We start from the raw sequence: 22459 nt of genomic DNA on the forward strand, positions 1-22459 counted from the left end.
TGGTGATTGATTCAGAACAATAAAATCAAAGCAACAGAGTCTTAATGAATTGATTCATTAATCAATCAATCAATTAATTAATTAATTCGTTCATTCATTCATTCACTTATTTATTTATCCATTCATCTATCTATCTATTTATTTATTGCAATAGAGTCTTTTATACTTGTGCCCCAAATATAGCAGTTCAGAAATGTTTGATGGTTGTAACAATTAGTTATTATAAAACATTTACAGTTCTTCTGCCATCATTATAGAAACTATGTAAGGAAGAAGTGCACAGTTGTTACAAAATCTGGACTGTTCTTTCAGGCCCAAGCCTAAAGTCATAGATTGACCTACCATAGATCTACTGGGAGAAATTTATTCCATTTGATTTTGAAAAAGCACGTATACAGCAACATTCCACGCTATTCACAGGGTATCATAGCCAGGTTCAGAATCAATCAGACAGGAAACATTCCTGTTTAGAAAAGAAATAACACAATGGGGAAACTGAGTTGAAACAAATTCTGCCATTAGTATTTTTTCAACCTTCCTAGTCATTTGCATCCACCAGTACTATTTTCCAGATTGCCCTCCCTTCGGGAAGCTCATGATATTTCCCTTGAACGATGGAGTACTAGATGAACAAAAGATACCTGAATTCAGAGTCAAAGTAATTCAAATCACAGTTCCACTTCACACAGGAATTTCCACTAATCACAATTTAGAGCAGGATATAGAGTTGGTTTTTTATGTTGTTGAAATAATAGTTGATATAAAAACATGTAGCTCCAGTATCTATTAAGTTCATAAAAGGCTTTCATTCAATACTTTTCTAATTTAAACACATCTTGGTGTAAAAATCAATCATGAGAAATTAAGAAAATAATCACATTCTGGAGTTTCACTCATATAGTTTATTCAAAATACAGAAAAAGGATGGCCACTGTGAGCCTTCAGCCTAACATCCACATTTTAAAAATATTACATATTAAACCCTAAGGCAAAAAGAAAATATTTAAAATTGAGGTTTCTTGATACTAAGTTGTATCAAGGATGTAACTTCAATCATACTCTTCTTGGCTTGATCTCATAATTTCCCTAATGGGAAGGAATCCCAGAGGTCATGGAGTCTCCCATTCTCATTTCACTGATAATAATAACATCCAACCCATAGTGCTTTAAAATTTGCCGTGTTTTTGTGAGGTCTTTGAGGGTAGGAACTTTCTTTTACCTCTTTTTTTGTACTCCCTGCATATAACACAGTGCCTGGCACATAGTAGGTACTTAATAAATATTGATTGATTGATGATTGATTGGTTACTTCATTTGATCCTCACAGCAGACCTGTCAAAGTTAGGTGCTATTGTTATACATTCTTATATTATTATATCAGTGAGTACTTGAGGCAAGATTTAAACTCAAGTTGTCCTTACTCCAAAGCTAGCACTCTATGATAACTCTTCAGCCTTTGACTGAATGCCTCCAATGGGCTTTTTTCCTCCTCAAAAAATTGAAAGTAATTTTGAGATTTTTCATGACTTCTAAGCTTTATTTGACCAATTTTTATATTCTTGGTAATATAGAAAAGTAGCTGAAACCATGTAGCAATATTTAAAATTGAGCAATCTAAATTTGGGTTGACATTGGGGTTTTTTTTTTAAGTGAGGCAATTGGGGTTAAGGGACTTGCCCAGGGTCACACAGCTAGTAAGTGTTAAGTGTCTGAGGCTGGATTTGAACTCAGGTCCTCCTGACCCCAGGGCTAGTGCTCTATCCACTGTGCCACCTAGCTGCCCCCTACATTGGGTTTTGATAAATTAATTAGGGAGAATTACTTTGTATAGCCTGATTGATTTGTGTCCTGAATGGTAACTACTGATACCACCTTTGCAACCGGAAGAGCAATTTGGATTTTGGTCTCTGAATGCAGTTAGTTTAGAATGTCAAAACTGACAAACAGATAAAATAATTTCCTATGTAAAGCAATTTGGAAATGCATTCAACTGAATTAATGTATTGGATTGGCAATAAGTTTTGTTTCAAGTTTCACATTTTGAGTCTTTCATATTGGTATATATTTTTATTATGCTTCTAATTTTTTACAGTGTGATTTTGGGACACTATTGTATAAAATGTTATTAATTTGAAAAATGATACTTAGCATTACTGCATTTTTGTTATTAGGAGAACTTTATATACATACTTTATATACATTTATTTATCTATATCTTGTGCTCACAGATTGTAAGTTTTTAGAGTCTAGCAATGTGCCTGGAACATAGTAGGTGCTTAATGAATGTTTGTTGATTGATTCATTGATTAATAAATGTTTGTGGGATTGGAGCAGATCAAATTGGAGTGTGAATGCTATCTGATGCTCTATAGATTCTCTCCTCCCAGAGTAGGGTGTATGGCTAGGGCTCAGGCATTGTGTAATTGTAAACAACTACTTCCCAATGGGGAGTGGGGATGGTAGTTGAGGTTTTGGGAAAAGAGGAAGTACCCAAGTGAGTTTAAATTCTTCTTAAGATTGAGGAGGACCAGAGCTGCAGGGAAGTCAGAGGGATCAGACCTCCTGGCTGGACTCAGGGTGCCCCTTCTTTTGGATCTGAGGCTGAAGCCATCACCTAGGGTACCAAATCAAGGTAATTTCTCCCCGCTGGCAGGGAAGGTAAACAGGGACTGCTGATGAGTGGAGAAAAGAAAGGAAGAAATGCCTTTGCTCTGGACAAGGGATGAGAGAATTTCCCTTTTTTTTTGGGTGGGGGGATCTTCTGGGCTTTCTTTGAGCTTTCATGAGTGGAGGCAATTCTGTGTTGTGGAAATTCTTTCCACTTGTGTAATTAGCAGCTAATCTGGGAGTAGCCCAGAGGTGGGGTATCATGGTGGAAAGATCTCTGGCTCTGGAGTGAGAAGTTGCATGTTCTTATCTCACCTCTGATGATGCTTGCTACCTGGGTGACCCTGAACAAGTCAATGCATCTCTCTCAGACTTAGTTTCCTTGTCTATAAAATGGGGAGGTTGAACTCTGTGGTCTTTGTGGTGATTTCCAGGTAAGGGTGTATGATCTATGATGCAGAGTGGCACCTAGTCAGGCCTTTATTTTGGCTTCCGAGATGTATCCTAATACATAGAGGCTATATGGTATAATAGGTAGACAGCTGGACAAGGAGTCAGCAAGAACTGCCGACACTTCTTAATTCTGTGACTGTGACCAAGTCACTTAGACACTCTGGGTCTCAGTTTCCTCATCTGTGAAATGTGGGGGTTGGATGCAATGACCTCTAGGGTACCTTCTATCATGTAACTGATAGCCAACCAGCATTTATGTAGTGCTTTGCAAACCGTATCTAATTTTTTAATTCTCATAACAACCCTGTGAATTAGGTGTTAGATCACCTCACACCACCCTCCTCATTTTACAGGTGAGGAAACTGAGTCTGTCAGAGGTTAAATTACTTGCCTAGCATCTGATGCTGGATTTGAACTCGGATCTTCCTGACTCCAGGCTCAACACTCTATCTGCTATGGTGCCACTTTGTAAGCTCTGTGATCCACCCACAGGGCTTTCAATCCTCATCTCATTCTCTCTCTCTCTCTCTCTTTTGGTGGGGCAATGAGGGTTAAGTGACTTGCCCAGGGACACACAGCTAGTAAGTGTCAAGTGTCAGAGGCTGGATTTGAACTCAGGTCTTCCTGCATCCAGGGCTGGTGCTTTATCCACTGTGCCAACAGCTGCCTCCTCTCATCTCATTCTCTAATCTTGACCCTCATCGAACTTCTGGAATCTAAATCTGACCATATTTACATACCTATCTCTCACCCTGACCCCAGCTCCGTACCAATATCTCGATCTAACTACAGTTTGAAAAACAGTTCTCAAGCCTGACTCTAATCCATTTTCTCATCCCCAAATTTCATCCCAAGGGCAGCTAGGTGGCACCATAGTGCACAGAGCACTAGGCTTGGAATCCAGAAGTCTCATCTTCATGAGTTAAAATCCAGCTTCAGACACTTATTAGCTGTGTGACCCTGGGCAAGTCACTTAACCCTGTTGACCTCAGTTTCCTCACCTGTAAAAATGAGCCAGAGAAGGAAATAGCAAACCACTTTAGTACCTTTGCAAAGAAAACCCCAAATGGGGTCACAGAGAGTTGTACACGACTGAACAACAAAGAGCTAAACCTTCGTCCCTATCCTCATTCTCAACTCTAACCTCAATTAAAAACCTAATGATTTGCTCCAATCACATCGCAGCACCTAACTCCAATATACCCAACCCCAATACTTAAGCCTCCTAACTCTAGCCTGAACCTTATCCCAAATCAGCTCTTTTTTTTTTTTTTTTTGGTGGAGCAATTGGGGTTAAGTGACTTGCCCAGGGTCACACAGCTAGTAAGTATCAAGTGTCTGAGGCTGGATTTAAACTTAGGTCCTCCTGACTCCAGTGCTAGTGCTCTATCCACTTGTGCCCAAATCACCTCATTTAAGTGAGCCCCATATAACTGTATCCCAGTGCTATTTTGACCATTCATTCTAATTTTGGCCTGAGGTTCAACCTAAACCTTACCTGCCAGGTGGCCTGTCCCAAATAAGTGTGTCATTTTAGACTGATTCACATGCAAAGGGGTTTCTTTAGCAATGAGACTGAACAGTGCCATGCATGTGTCACATCCCAACCCTGGCTCCCTCCCTGAACCCAACCATTCTCTAAATCTTTCCTTAACTCAACTCTCCTTTATTCTGCTGCCAAGCCCATCCTTCACCCTTCTCCCTGGTGCCAAAGCTTGCCCAAACCTTGATCTTTATTCTAAGCCCAATTCCATCTCTAGCCCTCTTGCGTCATAATATTAAAAAAATTATTAAAAAGATTGTTCTTACCGTTATAGACAGAGAAAGAATGAACCAAGTGTATGAAATCCCAGGGAGTTGGTAGAAAGGGCACTGATTTTAGGGAAACCATCTGGGCCATTCACCACCTGCATTATCTTAGGCAGAGTGACTTCACTCCCTGAGCCTGCTTACTTATCTCTAAAATGGGATGAAAATACTTGCTCTATCTACTTTGCAAGGTTCTCATGAAGAAAGTTTTTTGCAAACAGTAAAATGCTGTTAGAAATTGGAGATACTGTCATAAGTCTCAAGAATCTGTCAAATCATTGGCTTCCAAATCTGATCATACCTACATTCCATCTCTCGCCTTGACCCCATCCAAAGCTTGGCTTGGAGCGCGTGCCAACATTCTGCATGACAGAATCCATATTTGACAGGCCAGCACACTGAACCAAACCAAGTAAGATGAAATTCAACAGGGCTCAATGTAAAGTCTTCCACTTGCCCTAAAAAACCAACTCCCTGGTGATGGGAGATGCTTAGTAGAAAGAAGTTTGTCTGAAGAAGGTGTGATGGGTAAAACTAAATGTGTGTGGTCACCTTACCTGTCTGTCCCCAGTGTGGGGAAAGCTAACTAGGATTTACTTATAAATTAGAAGCTTCAGCAACAGCTTAGGCATTAAGCATTTATTAAAGTATATTAGAGGTAAGCAAAGAGAGAACACATGTCTCTGAAAGAATAGGAAAACCTATCTCCCCTAGAGGAGAGATCAGAGTTCAACCTGGCTGATTCTTTTGCCACCACCATGAAGTTCCAGCCACCAGTTGAAAAAGAGAACAGCACTTCCTGCTGTTCCTGCCCTCTAATGCCAGTCCATTAACAAAGGAGTGGAGGGAGGGGTGGACTGCAAGCTCAGCCTGAGTGAGCAGTGTGACAATGAAGCCGAGAAAGCTAATAAAAGTGAATTTAGACTGCCGTGTAAGAAGCGGGAATATCAAAAAGTACTTTGTCCCGAGCAGATTACACCTGGACAATAGCAATCAGTCTTGAGGCTGTGTGACCAGACTTTCGTATTGGGAGTTAGGTAGGATCTAGTCAGGAGACATCTGTTATCCTGACTGTGGTTCCATGATGATTGAATTGTTTATTTTTGGCTGCTTGCAATATTTTCTCCTTGATCAGGGAACTTTGGAATTTGGCTAAAACATTCCTGGGAGTTTTCATTTTGGGATCTGTGAGTTACAATCTGGCCTCAGACACTTAATAACCATATGACCTTGAGAATGTCACTCAACCATGTTTGCCTCACTTTGCTCATCTATCAAATGAGCTGGAGAAGGAAATGGCAGAACACTCCAGTATCTCTGGTAAGAAAACTTCAAATAAGGTCATGAAGAATCAGATAGAACTGAAAAATGTCTGAACATGTAAAAGTTAATAGATCTGCCCAAGATCACACAAGTGGTATGTGTTAAAGCCTGAACTGGAATCTGACTCTGAGGCTGGTCCTCTATTCATTAGTCTTGATATAAGAGGGAAAGTGCTAACTCTGGAATCTGAGAACCAAAGTTCAAATGCTGCCTCTGTTGTGGCCTGTGTAACTTTGAACAAGTCACTTTCCATTCCTCTGGCTTGTTTTCTTGATTTGTAGAATAGCCGGGTCAGCTGGCCTCTGGGGTCCATTCCACCTCAATATCTTTGGTCTGGTTCTCTTGGGGATTAATGTTGTCTGACAACTGGTCTTTTTAGCACGAGATGGTGTACTCTTTGGAGAGTGTATGTGCCATCCCTCCCAGCTCAGATCATCCAGCCTTGATCATCTACCTTGGTCCTTTTGGCCAAAGAAGGATTTGGGCACCTGGATCTTTCCACTCATTGTGCCCCTTGTTGTTCTCTCCCCTCTCCCCTCTTCACTTTACATGGATAGTCTAAGCCTGAGAGAGAAATTGTGATGATGCTCACGAGAGAAAACTGAAACCAGGACCCAGAAGAAAACCTTGAGAGCAGAAATGAAACTGAACGCTTCCTTCCGTTCCCATTCACTGACATTTCTTTATGCCCTGACTCCTGCTCATGTGACCTTGGTCAAAATGCTGCCCCTCTCTTTGGCTTTGCCATCTCATCTGCACAGTCTGTTTCTAGACCTCTCTTTCCTTCCTCCTCATTGAACTCTGCCTTGAGGCCAAGAGAAATATTGGATCAGAAGGCCAGGTCTGACAAAGTGTCTGATAGCATGTCCTGATGGCTTCCCTCCTTGATGCTGTGAGAGAAGGCTTTGGGCATTGGACTAGCTGCCCCCAAAGTCTTTTCCACCTCCAAACCTCAGCCTATGAACTTGTTGAGACATATTTGAACTGGTGAGGCTCATGTTCAGATCTTCCCAGCCTTTGGTTGGTGTTGTCTCTCTACTGTCTCCTTTCCTCTCCCAGTGACGGTCTCTTCTAGCTCTGGTATTCTGTGGTTTTAAGTCTCTGTGCCCGGACTTAGCAGGAGCTTTCTGTGCTGTCATGACATTAGTACCACCCAAACTGCCTAGACTGCTGAGCTGGATGCCTGATCTCATTTAAGAAATATTTGTTAAGCACCTACTCTGTGCCATTCACCATGTAGGTCCCAGGAATAGAAAGAATACATTCATTCATTCACTCGTTCATTCAAGAGCCTACTGTGTGCCAGGAATTGTGTTAGATTCTGGGGAGGCAGATATATTTGTTTCATTCATTCACTCATTCATTCATTTTTTCACTCATTCATTCCCTCACTCATTCATTCCTTCAATCAGTGAGCAAGCATTTATTAAGTACCCACTATATGTCAGGCAATGTGCTAGGTGCTGAGGAGACAAACTTGGATTCCTCTCTTAATTCATTTAATCAATTGATCAATGAACACATATTTATTAAGTTATGTGCTAGACACTATGAATCCTATCTTTGGCCTTTATTCACTAGCTTTATTGTCCTTAGTGGTCAGTAGTGGCACCTCTTGATTTCATAGATAAGTAAACTGAGATCTAGGGAGGTGAGGTGCTTCGCTTGTCACCTTTTGCAACAACTATTCCAAAATCCTCCCACCTGTTCTCCTGACTTCTGGTCTCTCATCTTTTCAGGCTGTTCTTTTTTTTCAGGGTGTTCTATACAAGGCTCCCCAAATCATCTTCCCAAAGCTCAAGTGTATGTCACTCCCTGGCTCAAGAATCTTCAATGACTCCCTATTACCCCTATAATTAAACAGGAACTCTTTAGGTTTGTCAGTTAAAACCCTTCATGGCTGTGTGACCCTGGGCAAGTGACTTAACCCCCACTGCCTTGGAAAAAAACAACAACAACAAATCCTTTATGGTCCAGACCCAGCTTATTTATTATCCAGGCTTATTACACATTACTATAATAATAATAATAATAATAATAATAATAGAGTATATTAATACTCTATGTTTTAGCCAGCTGGACTACTTGCAGTTCTTGGCATTCCATCATATGTCCTGTAAGGGCCAAATTTATTATGGGGAGAGTTAGTTGGGTGGCTCGCCATAATATTGGGGTTCAGAAAATAATAAGAGACCTCTAGGTCCAAAGTTTCCTCCCTTCCAAAACTGTCTTTTAAAGTTATTTCTCCCAGGCTAATAAGAAAGGAGATTCACAGCCTCTTTTTCACAAACAAACCAGGTTTTATTAATGGGAATAAAATTTACAACAAAGGTGAAGTTAATAAAGCCAGGGACAAGGGAAGAAGGGAAGAAGAGAAAACAAATAAGCTCCCTGGCTTTATCAAAGACTGACTCAAACCCCAAACTTGCTTCCTGCTCAGTTAGCTCAAAGAGCTGGCCTCAATTCCACTAACCACATGGGGTCTGAAGTTTCAGTGGGAGTCAGCTGGGCAGTCCCTCTCTGGCATGCTCCTCTGCTCACCAGAAAGAAAGAGCTTCTCCAAGTAAGTATTCCCCTTTTCTACTTTTTCTCTCCTTCCTCAAAAAGGGAAGTCATTTAAGTTGCTTGGCTGAGAATGGTCCCCCTGGTGACACCAGTAATACACTAGCACATCACTCAGGGAAGGCCAGGTGTGACCTATATCTAATCATCCCCAAGTAGGTACTTAGTCGGTTTCTCATTCTCACCCAATTCAAACAATACTAAATCAATCAGGTGGGGCCCCTGGGCATCTGCTAAATTCCATTATTTTATCATAGTACGAAGGCTTTGGGAGAAGGTATGGAAGAAGGGAAAAGCTTTTATAAAGTGCCTACTATGTGCCAGGCACTGTTCTAAGTGTTTTACAAATATCCCATTTGAGATTCATACTACCCCTGGGATGTTGGTATTATCATTGCCCTCAGTTTACAGGTGAGGAAACTGAGGGTATGTGACTTGTCCAGGATCACACAGCTAAAAGTGTCAGTGGTCCAGCCTATGTGACTCCAGGCCAAGGGCTCTAACAGCACCATGGGGGAAGCCATTGGAGGCTAGTATTCTCTTCCTCCTCAAAGGATCATGCATTTCTAGCTGTTCACTTTTGGTATTCTTCCAGTGGAATGTAAACCCCTTGAGGGCAGGCACTTTTTCATTTGTTTGGTCTTATTTTGCTTTGTCTTTGCATATCGGGCACCTAGCACAGTGCCTTTCTTGTAGTAGGCATTTAATAAATATGTTAGCTTGAATGTCAGGGTGGCACACTGAATAGTTCACTGGTCCCAGACCCAGAGGACTTGGGTTCAAATCCTGATTCTGATGCTTCCTAGTCACTTAATCTTCTTGAGTCTCAGCTTCCTCATCTATGAAATGAAGGGGTTGAACTAGATGGCTTCTCATCTAGATTTCTATGAGCCTATAGATTGGTGGTTAGTAGCAGAGCTGAGGAGCAGCTAAGTGGTGCAGTGTACAGAGAGCCAGGGAGACTCCTCTTCCTCAGTTCAAATCCAGCCTCAGATACTTCCTAGCTGAGTGACCCTGAGCAAGTCACTCAACCTTGTTTGCCTCAGTTTTCTCATGTGTTAAATGATCTGGAGAAGGAAAAGGCCAACCACTCCAATATATTTGCCAAGAAAACTCCAAATAGGGTCATGAAGAATTGGATATGACTGAAATGACTGACCACAAACAAAGCAGAGCCAAGTTTCAAAAGTAGTTCTTGTGATTCCACACCCAAAGTTATGCTGTCTCTCTCCCCAGGGTCCTGCCCAGTGATTCTTCCTTGCTTTCTTATGCCCATGAGCAGTCCTCTTTTGGAACCATAAGAAATGGATAGTTTTGGTTTTCTTTTTCCAGGACACAGATGCGGAAGTTGTTGTCAGGTTTCTATCTTTGCTTCCATCCTCCCTCCCCCTTTGTTGAGTCAACACTTGGTACCAGGCACTGGGCAAAACTGTGAAGTAAGTTTAATGTGCCTTGTATTCCCCTGGTTCCTTCTTTCCTCTGCTTTCTCTACTTCCTTCCACTTCATTGATGTGGTTTCCTGCATCCTCCCTCCCCATCCCAGGATGCTACATGATCTGGGCTCTGGTAACCTCTCTGACCCTCAAGTTCCTTTTCTGTCAAATTGGGGTAATAGTTGATCTAACCATCCTACATTGAATTCCCCCTGATAATTATTTCAGGCTCAGAGGAGATAACAGAATCAGCATGGAGTAGTGGGCAGAGTGCTGGAGTTGGAGTCAGGAAGACCTGGGTTGAAATCCCACCTCCTGCATCTACTGTCTCTGTGATGCTGAGTAAATTACTCCATAGTCCTCATCCATGAAATGTAGGAGGAAGGCCCCTAAGATTGTTTCTAGCTCTTCATCCATGACCCAATGGTTTCACCTTTTCCCACCCTCTGCCTCCAACTTGAGGTTCCCGAGGAAACAACTCTTCCACGTGGTTGCTACTTTCTGAAGGGTCTTACTATCTAATCTAGCCAGTCAGTCAGTCAGTCAGTCAGTTAATAAACATTTATTATTGGATTCCTATATGCCAGGCACTGCCCTAAGGGCTAGGGACACAAAGAGAGGGAAAAGACAGTTCTGAAGACAATAAATATGTACGAACAAGCTATAGACAGGATAACTGGGAAATGACTAATAGATGGAAGGAACCAGAATGAAGAGGGGCTGGGAAAGGCTTCCTGTAGAAGATGGAATTGTAGCTGAGACTCCAAGGACATCAGGGAAGCTGGAGATGAGGAGCAAGAGCATTCTAGGCTTGGTGGACTGCCAAGGAAGTTGTGTGAAGAGAGGAGATGGAGTGTCCATGGTCTCACCGGATCCTTCTGCACTCCCCTGTGAGGTGGTTGGGGCAGGGGTTGTTATTTCCACTGCATAGACGTGGAGAAGGAGGTCCAGAGAAGTTACTCAAGGGCACAAGAGGCCAGAAAAGAGCCATGTAGCCTTTCAGCTGCCACAGCCTCAGCCTCCCTGTGCTTGGTCCTGACAGGTGTACCGCCCTTGATCTGTCCTATATTCTGCCCCCTGTTTTCTCTGTCTGCTGGGGTGACAACTCACAAATCTGACAACAAAACCTGCAGTAATCAATCAATGATAGTACAGTGGGAATCCTGTTCATGCCTCAGTTGGACTAGGTGGCCACTTAGGTCCCTTTCAGCTTTCTAATTCTGTGATTTATTAAGCATCTACTTTGTGCCAAGGCACTGAGCTGTATCGAGTGCAGGGCTTGGAGTCAGGAAGACTCATCTTCCTGTGTTCAAATCTGGCCTCAGATACTTACTAGGTGTGTGACCCTGGGCAAGTCACTTCACCCTGTTTGCTTCAGTTTCCCCATCTGTCAAATGAGCTGGAGAAGGAAATGGCCAACCACTCCAGTATCTCTGCCAAGAAAGCCCCAAATGGGGTCACAAAGAGTCAGACAGGACTGAAACGAACTAAAACAACATGTTGTACCAGGTACTTTGGAATGAATGGGCAGGGATCTAAGGGGAAAACCATTCCAACTCGGTCCTCCTCCCCCCTCCCGCCCCCAGTTCTTTATTCCTCTTAAGGAAAAATGCATCTGAAGAGGGGTCTTCTGGAGACAATGCCCCTGCCTTTATGGAGTGACTCAGTGGAATTCTGGGAGCCACTATGGCAATAAGCAAGAGGAGAAGTTTTGAGAGAGGGATCCCCTATCAGTGTATGGGATTTTGTCTATAGCCAGGTTGGCTGCTGTCCAGGGGTGCTGTGATGACTTCTGGGGCAGATGTTTCACACAGTTGAGGACTGAGGATAAGGATTTGATTTCTCTGCTTCCCTTTCTGCCCCAGGCCCTATCACCACTTCCCTCCTGCCCAGGAAAGTGAGTGACTAGGGAAAGGACCCTTGAGAAAGAAGTGTAGGTCCAAAGGAGACATGAGGAGGGATGAGAAGGGATCTGAGGCCACCCCAGGGCAAAGGCTTCACTGAGCTGGATCTTCCTTCACTCCCTCTCTCTGGGGCAGGATCTGCAGGGTCTTAGTAGAATCTCTGCCTACTGGCTCCATCAGGCTGCCAATGGAAGATGATGGCGGGGGAGGTGGTGACCTTCATATTAACAACCCACCTTTCTAAATTGCTTTCAGGTTGACAAATCACTTTCTTCCACAACACCCTCAAGGCAAGAGGCAGTGACCCCCCTCCTGAACGGCCTGCCCTTCCTGCTCTCTCCTTCCTGGAGCCCTGCTGGACCTGGCCATGGTTTTGACCTGGCTGCTTTTCCTTGGGTCTGCCTTCCCCCTAGGTATGCCTAAACCAGAGAGGGCCACTGCCCTTCTGACCTCACTGAGCTCACACTTTTGGAGAAAGCCCAAACCTCCCCACCCCCCAATTCCCACACAAGCCTGTATGGATCTTGGATTTTGCGAAGTGCTTTCCAATCCCACACCTCCTTTGGTCCTTGACCTCATGGAGGTTACATGTGAATGGGAGACCAAGAAGCATGTGCCCGGGGAGGGGGATGACCACGAGTTATACATTTTCTTTTCCCTATGTCTCTCCTTTGGTGGGAGGGAAATCTCCCCGTTTCTAGAATTAGAGAGCCCTATTTCCTCAGACTGGTGTAAGTAAAGGAGGGAGACAGGTGTCCCAAGTCTCCCGGCACTTTCCCTGAAGACAGCTGGTGGGCCCTCTGCTTTGTTTGACTTCCCCAGAGAGGGAGGGGCAGCTAGGTGGTGCAGTGGATAGAGCACCGGCCCTGGATTCAGGAGTACCTGAGTTCAAATCCGACCTCAGACACTTAACACTTACTAGCTGTGTGACCCTGGGCAAGTCACTTAACCCCAATTGCTTCACTAAAAACAAAAACGAAATGCAGAGAGGGGAAGAAAGGATCAGACTGATTGATTCTCCCTCCTCTCCCTTATCTCTATCATTAGGCCTGGCGTCCTGGGTGGTGACCAGCCCTGAAAATGTTCAGGGTGTCAGTGGCTCCTGCCTGGTCATCCCCTGCACCTTTAACTTCCCTAGTAATGTGAAAGCAAACCAAGGCATCACTGCTATCTGGTACCGTGACTACGCAAGTGCTGACAAAAAGGTGGTGGTAAGCCATTCCAAAGACCCAGGGCAGGTGGACAGGATCTTCCAGGGCCGGGCTGTATTGTTGGGAATCCCTGGGAACAAGACCTGCAATCTGCTCTTGCGGAATCTCAGCCCTGAAGACAATGGGGACTATACCTTTCGATTTGAGATCATTGGGGCAGACAGCTGGTCTGGCAAGAAGAGCACTGCAGTCACGGTTACTGGTGAGACTGGGAAGGGGGTGCCATCATCTATCCCATCTCTATTCCTTACCCCCCTCTCCCATCCCCTTATCCCCTATTCCCCTATTCCCCATCACAGAACCACAGAATTTCAGATTTCGAAGGAACCTCAGAGATCATCAGCTCCAAAGCTTCTTCTTCTTCTTTTTTTTTTTTGTGAGGCAATTGGGGTTAAGTGACTTGCCCAGGGTCACAAAGCTAGTACATGTCAAGGGTCTGAGGCTGGATTCGAACTCAGGTCCTCCTGAATCCAGGGCCAGTGCTCCATCCAGTGTGCCACCTAGCTGCCCCCAGCTCCAAAGCTTCTTTTTTTTTTTTTTTTTTTTTTTTGTTTTTTTGGTTTTTTTGTGGGGCAATGGGGGTTAAGTGACTTGCCCAGGGTCACACAGCTAGTTAGTGTCAAGTGTCTGAGGCCAGATTTGAACTCAGGTCCTCCTGAATCCAAGGCCAGTGCTTTACCCACTGCGCTGCCTAGCTGCCCCCTCCAAAGCTTCTTAAAATGTGGGGTTGCAACCCCATAGGACTCATGTAACTAACTGAATGTGGGGTTTGTAAAAAAATTGGGCAACAGTAAAAGATTGCGTATGCCTATTTTATATACCTGGGGTTGCATACAAATTTCTCAGGTGAAAAGGGATCATGAGTGGAAATAGTTTAAGAAGCCCTGATCTGGGGCAGCTAGGTGGTGCAGTGGATAGAGCACTGGTCCTGGAGTCAGGAGTACCTGAGTTCAAATTCGGCCTCAGACACTTTCTAGCTGCATGACCCTGGGCAAGTCACTTAACCGCAATTGCCGCACTAAAAAAAAAATAAATAAATAAAGAAGCCCTGATCTAATCTAACCCATTCCTGATTAAGAATTCATGCTCCAGGGGTGGCTAGGTGATGTAGTAGATAAAGCCCAGGCCCTGGATTCAGGAATACCACCGTGAGCAAGTGACTTAACCCCCATTGCCCCACCAAAAAAAAAAAAAAATTCATGCTCCACCACTCCTAGCATCTCTGATAAATCATCCAGTCCTTGTTTAAAGACCAGTACTGATAGGAGGCAGCTCTATGGCTCAGTGGAAAGAGCATTGGGCCTGGAGTCAGGAAGACCTGATTTCAAATGCTGCCTGTCCCTCACTAGCTGTGTGACCCTGGGCAAGTCATTGAACCTCTGTTGGCCTCTCTTGGCCTTAATCCACTAGAGAAGGAAATGGCCAAACACTCCAGTATCTTTGCCGAGAAAAATCCATGGACATTGGTGTGCTCTGGTCCCTGGGGTCACAAAGAGTCAGACACACCTGAGCAATAACTGATGAAGGCCTCATTAGTTATCATGACATTCCATTCCACATGTGGGTAGCTCAGAGTTTTAGGAAGCCCACACATTCCTTTGTCTTCCTCCTTTCCCTGATCCTTCATCTCTGCCCCTGCTGTCACTCTCCCCAAATCACATTTCCAAGTTAGAAGGGGCCCTAGAGGCCATGAATTCCAGACCCTACAGGGCTGAGGAGCTTTTCTCTGGCATTTTTGACAAAGTGACCACCAAGGAGAAGGAATCCACATGTATGAGCTGTGTGACCTTGGGCAAGTGTCTTAACTTTTCTCAGCCTCAGTTTTCTCGTCTGTAAATTGGGGATAAGAATAGCACCTACTTCCCAGGATTGTGAGGATCAAATGAAATAACATAGGAGGAATACTTTCACATCTTTGAATCCCTATGTAAAATATGGTCATCATCTTCTTCTTCTCCTTCTCCTCCTCCTCTCCTGCTCCTTTTCTCCTCTTCCTCTCTTCCTTTTCTCCTCCTCCCCTTCTCATCTTCTTCCCCTTCTCCTCCTCCTCCCCTTCTCATCTTCCTCCCCTTCTCCTCCTCCTCCTCCCCTTCTCATCTTCCTCCCCTTCTCCTCCTCCTCCCCTTCTCATCTTCCTCCCCTTCTCCTCCTCCTCCCCTTCTCTCCTCCTCCTTCTCCTCTTTCTCTTCCCCCTCCCCTCTTTCTCCTCCTTTCTTCCTCCTCCTCCACCAATATAGAACACTCCACTTTTAGATGACTCTCATTGTTCGGCAGCTTATCCTCATATCTAGGTTCAATCTGCTTTCTGAAGCACATACATGTACACATGACTCCTTTGGGGTCAGGCAGAGCCCATCCAGGCCCACTTGCACATGATGCCCATCGGGTCTCTCCTGAGGCTTCTCCTGTATCCATACCCCCAGTTCCTTCAATGGCCCCTAATATGACATCATTTCCAGTCCCTTCCCCATGCTCACCTCCCTTCTCTGGACAGGCTCCAGCTCATCAATATCCTCCTAAAAGATGCTGACCCACGTCCACCCCTGATTCCATCCTCATGACTCATCTCTTAGCCCCAGCCCTTTCTTTTCCTTCCTGTCCCTTTCCCACCCTTCCCCTTCTTTCTGGTTGGTCAGAATCCAGTTCAGAGGTTGGAGGGAGATGAGTGAGGCTTCAGAAAAGGTCTAGAACTATTGAAGAATGGGAGGTGTGGGATTTCCGGGGCGGAGCCAAGATGGTAGAAGAAAGGCAGTGAGCTCCCTAACTCATGACAGGATCACTCCAAAAAACATCCAAATAAGGTCATAGGAAAATGCATGGAGAATGGGAGGCATGGGGGGAAGAAGGCCTCTGTATACGTTTCCTTCTAAGACCCTTATCCCGTCTTTGCTACCTCCTGAGTGGGGATTATTTTTCAGAGAGTGGGAGAGGGGGACATGTGTGTGAACCTGTCCCTACATCTTTCATCTCCACCCCAGATAACCCCAACACCCCAACCATTGCCTCCCCATCTCCTCTTCGGGAAGACACGCAAGCCATCTTCACCTGTTCCACCCCCTATGTGTGTCCTGAGGAGGGGACCCCCCTCTCGTGGCATGGCCAGGATCCTGTCCACTCCAACACAAGCCAGCTCCAGGAACTGGAGCCCACCAGCGTCATGTACCAACAAAGCCTCAGCGTTGCCTTATCCTGGCGAGACCATGGTCGGAGTCTGAGTTGCCAGTTCTCTGCTGCAAGGAAGCAGAGCCAGGAGAAGATCAGCCTTCAGGTGCAGTGTGAGTACTATCTGGTGCCTGACCTGTCAGCCTCCTGGGCAATCTGGAATTCTTGGAGCTCTCCTTCAGTGACCTGGAGCCTCTACTTCGGGGTCCCTTAGGCCTGATGCCTTAGTTTATTCCCATGCCTCCCTAGATAAATCTCTCCGGGACTGCCACCCCCTTACTGAAAAAAATATATTGTCACCTCTCAGACTAATGTAAATTGGCAACCCAAAGCATAGTTAGGCCTTCCAAGGTTGGTGGTTTGTACCTTTCCTGTGGTGGGGCAGGTGGGGGAAGAATAAGAAGCAATCTGCCTGGGGCAGCTAGGTGGCGCAGTGGATAGAGCACCAGCCCTGGATTCAGGAGGACCTGAGTTCAAATTCGGCCTCAGACACTTGACACTTACTAGCTGTGTGACCCTGGGCAAATCACTTAACCCACATAGCCCCACGACCCCCCCCCCCCCACCAAAGAAACAATCTGCCTACCTTTAAAAAACAGAGAAAAAAACCTTTTCTTATTGCTGCTTAATTTGAATGAAAAAGCCACTTTGATTAACTAAAAAATCCAATTAACTAAATTTAATAAACTATTAACTAAAAAACATAAAAAAGAGGTAACTTCTGTGGATAAAGGTAAAGTAAGCCAAGTAGAGATGAGTAATTTAAACTTGATTATAAAGACTAATGAGCCCATTAGTAAATCAATGACTGTTTTGTTTTTTTTTTTTTGAGAGAAGAGGGAGAAGACCGGGTCTCTCCCCTCAGGGGGCCCCAGTCTCCTTGTAGAGTTTTAGGTTTTCTGCCTCCCAACAGTTATTTCCTCCTAGGCATTTTGTGTATAATTTGGGAGCTGCTAGTTCAGGGGTGGGGGAAGTGCAGATTATGGCACCTGGGCGACTTACCGCCTTGTGCTTGAATAGCTTAGATGAAGAAAATGGATCAAAAGGGAATTGTATCCAATTTAGTACTTAGTTATCCTTTGACTAGGTCATTAGAAAAGCAGCTTAAAAACAAGTCAAACATAGCAGTTGTCAGAATGACTTGTTATGCCATTTAAATCAGTGACATACAATTTGAGACAAGATTTAAAGAATCTTTAACACGTAGGTATAGTTTGGTACCTTTCTCCCTGACCCTTCATTGTTGCCAATTGGTGCCAAATGTAACAGTGCTTTCCCTCCCACTTCCTTGGGACTCACCCTAACCCTTTCCTGGCATACTGAGCTGGTGTAGGAGCTGTTGGCAGTTTCTGAGAGCATTCCCCGGTATCAGTGGCTGTTCTAGACACTTGCTTATTATTCATCTGACTACATATTTGCTGCTTTTTGAGGGTTAGTTTGCTCTTTTAAGTACCCTGTTCTTCCCTTGATGTCACTTTTCCTTAAGGCTCAACAGAAATAGAAAAATTACACAATAATAAAACACAACAAAATGTGCCCCGCCCAACCTGCCCTCTTAAAAATCCCATGAAGAGCTTTTCCCAATCAGAAAAGGGTTTTACAGTTACAACACTATTTTAAATAACATTTTATTGATATTTTCTATTTCTTCCATCACCATAGTCATCTTCTTCTCCCTTCCAGGGAGAAATCCCATATGACAAGTAATATTTTTAGAGAGAGGGAGAAAAAGTCAGCACTAGGGTTTAATACATCAAGAGAGTCTGAAAGCAGGTATGATGTGTAACACTGTGGACAGTGACATTACTGTATGATTTTTGTTTTTCCATTCTCCCCTCCACAATATAATGCTTATACTATTAAAAATGATTTAACAGGGGCCAGCTAGGTGGTGCAGTGAATGGAGCACTGGCCCTAGAGTCAGGAGGACCTGGGTTCAAATCCGGCCTCAGACACTTAACACTTACTAGCTGTGTGACCCTGGGCAAGTCACTTAACCCCAATTGCCTCACCAAAAAACAAAAACAGAAACAAAACCAAAAATGATTTAACAGGCTCTTAGCACATCTAATTACTTAGCTGGATGCAGAATGCCCTGTTTTAAAAGGACTATTGTGGTGCAGTGGATAGAGCACTGGGCTTGGAATCAGGAAGACTCTTCTTCATGACTTCAAATCCTGCCTCCGACACTTGCTAGCTATGTGACCCTGGGCAAGTCACTTAACCCTGTTTGCCTCAGTTTCCTCATCTGTGAAATGAACTGGAGAAGGAAATTATAAACCACTCCAGCATCTTTCCCAAGAAAACCCCCCAAATGGGGTCACTAAGAATCAGACATGACTGAACAACAAAATTAATTCTTTTCACAAATTTGAATCTAAATCCTACGTAAAATTTCCAAATATCTCAAATGACTTCTTCAGCAGAAGATAAAAGATTCATACATGAAACAGAGAACAAAATAAGATTACTTAGAATCAAGTACTCTTCTGTTCCATAGCAGTCTGGAAGAGGGAGATATCTGTATAGGCAGGAATCATCTGGGAAGGCTTTCTGAAGGGAGTGGGTTGGCAACTGGGCCTTATTTAAGAGCAGCCTCTTTAGTAGGAGATATTTAGGGGGATAGAGGAGAGGAGAGAGGGCACCTCAGTGGTGTTGTGGGTCGGGATACTAGTGGAGCTGGTAGGAAGGCTTGAATGACCAATTACCTCTCCCTCCTCCAATGTTCCTACTCCTGCTGGGATAGTTGTGACTTTGTGGTACAGACCAGGGGCAGCATGGGTTAACTTTGCCCTCAGGTGGCTTGCTCTGGGACCCCACTATGGATCACTGAGCAAGAGGAGTATGATAGCAGCTTTTGGGAGCCCAGAAGTGAGGGAACACTGAGGGGACGTGGAGTAAAGGCACAATCAGAGTCTGGTGAATCAGGGAGAGCTTTCTGTAAGAAGTGGAATTGCATAAAGAAGAGGGGCATGGATTAGTGAGGAGGAGGGATAGTGAGGTGCCCTCAGCTCTCAGATCCATGGGACCTCGCCATCTGTCCTCGTCATCTGATGAACCTTCTCCCTAGTCAGTCTCTTCTTTCTTTCCAGACGCCCCCAGAGGAGTGGAGGTCTCTCTAAGGCCCTCCAAGAAGAACATCCACGTGGGGGATTCCTTTACCCTCACCTGTCACATCAATGGGAGCTACCCAAAGCCTACTGCCTTCAGGTGGTTTAAAGATGGTGTCCTCTATGATGCCAATCAAGAGGTGCTCCAGGTGAGCAAGGTCACATGGGAGGACCATGGGCGCTACTCCTGTGAGGTGCAGAATGTGGTGGGCACCAGGGCAGCTGACCCCCTCACTGTCCCCATCTTTGGTGAGTTCCTCCAACAAGGGTTTTAGGTATCATGATGTGCGAGCCCCACGGGATTCTGGAAAAACCTCTGCTAGGACCTGCAGCCATCTTGGGCTGACCTGGGAAATGGGAGGAGTCAGTCCCCTCTTCTGGGCCCGAGTAAACATTGGGGATCTTAGCCTCTTTCTGTATGTCAGCCTTGCCAATGAGCTCAGAACTGGCCATAGGCTGGGAGGTTGTGGGGACTCCAGCTGGTGCTGCTACCTGGTGATCTGGGAGGTGCTCATGGGTGACATTTGGATCAAGGGGTCCAGACTATGTGGTGGCGTTAGGGTTAGGTTTTAATTCAGTTTAACAAACAGCGATTCTTTGCACTGTCTAGATGACAGGGGGAAATGTAGTGGGCTTAGGACTGACTTTGAACTCAGGTTAGACCTGCTTTGGTCACTTACTAGGAAGACTTCCTGAAGGCAGCAACTGTTCCCTTTGCCTCTTAGCATTTTTGACACTTTAGCAGGGTAATTGGCCTAGAATAGGAGCTTCATAAATTACTGGGGCACCTAGGTGGCTGGATGGATAGAGCCCCAGGCCTGGATTTAGGAAGACCTGAGTTCAAATCTGGCCCCAGACACTTAGTACCTGAGTGACCGTGAGCAAATCGCTTAACCCTGTTTGCCTCAGTTTCCCCATCTGTAAAATGAGCCGGAAAAGGAAATGACAAACTATTTCAGCATCTTTTCCTACAAAACTCCAGATGAGGCCACAGAGAGTCTGACACAACTGAAAAATGACTGAGGGACAACAAAGTAGTTGTCAGGTTATATTAAAATTAAAGCTCTTTGAGAATATGTCCTGACACACTTGATTAAATTCTGGTGAAGTTGGGTTGATTTCCATGTGACCCTAGAAAATTGGGACAACAGAAGATCCTTGGCGAGGGGGTGGGGTCAGGCCAAGAGGTTTGACCTTGGCAGAGGATAGAACTGGGTCTGTCAGAGGTACAAATTAGGGGTGGAGAAATGGCTGCTGGGGCTGGAGTCCTCACACATTCTCAGTGGGATGAGGGAGCTCTAGGCCCCCAAGATATTGCCTGGCCTCTCCCCTCCCTCATCCTGCACTGCCTGTCTCTTAGATCCACTGATCCGAGTGCACCCACCCGGGATCATCCAGGAAGGGCAGGCAGTGGCTCTCACCTGCACTCTGCCTGGGGGGGACCAGCAGAACATCTCCTACAGCTGGTTCAAGAACAACATGTGGATGGAGGACTTGGCTGCCGAGACCCTCACATATGCCCGAGTCAGCAGTGCCAACACCGGCTTCTACTTCTGTAAGGTGCAGAATTCAAAGGGCGTCAAGGCCTCCCCGCCTGTTAACCTGGAGGTCACCTGTGAGTTGCCCTCATCCTGGGCAGGGGTTTGGGACTGGAAGGGTTCAGGCGGGCCCTTTGGCAGCTAAGGGCTGTGATGTGATCCACTCCATCTTTGTGGCAGCAGAAGCGACAGCAGCTGCACCACGTTGTAGAGACAGCCCCAGGCTTGGTATGAGGAAGATCAGGTCCTGTCCTGTCTCTTCCACAGAGTAGCTGCTTCACCTTGGGAGTCACTTCTCTCAGGGTATGAGTTTCTTCATTTGCTAAACAAGAGGGATTTACTCTCTGTAAGCTCCTTCAGCCTCTAAATCAACGATCACAGAGCAGTAGCCCCCCTCAGCCCAGTTCTTGGGGCTTCTGAACTTTCCAAATAGTTTCTCTTCCCAGAACCACCCTCACCTTCCCCATCCCACCTCAGCTTAGTGTGGTTTCCACAGTGACTCGCAATGGTGAAATTCTGTGACTCTGCAGTGGTATACCCTTGAGAAAGTCACTCATCTTCTCAGCCTCAGTTTCCATTGGTGAAATAATACTTTAATCTCCTGCCTCATAGGGTGGGAAAACAAAGTGCTAGATGAATAAATGTGTACATACAGAGGGTGTCCCAAAAGTCTTGGTGCAGCTTTAAGCTATTAACTCACCCACATTCTGAGGGGTGTGTGTGTGTGTGTGTTCATCTTCACTCCAATATGATGTTCTTATTAAATGGTCATCATAATTCTGCTTTATAAATGTAAAAACATCCTGGGGAACCTAGAGGAAGCAGCTGCCATGGTGCTTCCAAGCCCAAGAAAGGTTAGGGGAAGGGAAGCCAGTAACTCTCCTTGGAGAAATCCTATAAAGCTTCCATTATTGCTGTGCCTTTTTCTGGGCCCTTGGACCAGGCCAGGTGTTCTTACTCAGCTCTAGTCTCTAACCCGTGTAGATGCACCAAGGGTCCCTGTGCTCACCTCCTTCCTGGAAACACAGAGGGGTCAGAGAGCCATCATCCACTGCTCCGTGGACAGTGAGCCCCCGGCCAACCTGACCCTTCAGCATGGTGGCCGGGTGCTGGCCTCCTCGAATTCCCAGGACACACCCAGTCAACGCTTCAGTATCACAAGCGGCTACAACTCACTGAGGTTGAGTATTCGAGGACTGGAGGCTGAGGATGGTGGGGACTACCAGTGTGAGGCCGTCAATGCCCTTGGGAAGGCCACCTCCAACCATGACTTCAGAGCTGACAGTAAGGGTGGCCCTCAGGCTGAGGTGGTGGTGGGGGCATCATGGGGGGAGGGGTAGAAACTTG

General features: G+C 45.2%; 1 protein-coding gene across 1 annotated transcript in view; it reads left to right on the forward strand.

Moving 5' to 3' along the window:
- The first annotated feature begins 12458 nt into the window (after nt 1-12458).
- The window catches only part of SIGLEC1 (sialic acid binding Ig like lectin 1), a 38983-nt gene continuing 28982 nt past the window's right edge, over nt 12459-22459 (forward strand). The window contains exons 1-6 of the mRNA XM_043989060.1: nt 12459-12504; nt 13139-13504; nt 16281-16577; nt 19557-19823; nt 20935-21189; nt 22097-22396. Of these exons, the coding sequence (XP_043844995.1) occupies nt 12459-12504; nt 13139-13504; nt 16281-16577; nt 19557-19823; nt 20935-21189; nt 22097-22396 (1531 nt within the window). The remainder of the gene's footprint in view (nt 12505-13138; nt 13505-16280; nt 16578-19556; nt 19824-20934; nt 21190-22096; nt 22397-22459) is intronic.

The sequence above is a fragment of the Dromiciops gliroides genome, chromosome 2 (assembly GCF_019393635.1).
Source record: "Dromiciops gliroides isolate mDroGli1 chromosome 2, mDroGli1.pri, whole genome shotgun sequence".
Lineage (NCBI taxonomy): Eukaryota > Metazoa > Chordata > Mammalia > Microbiotheria > Microbiotheriidae > Dromiciops > Dromiciops gliroides.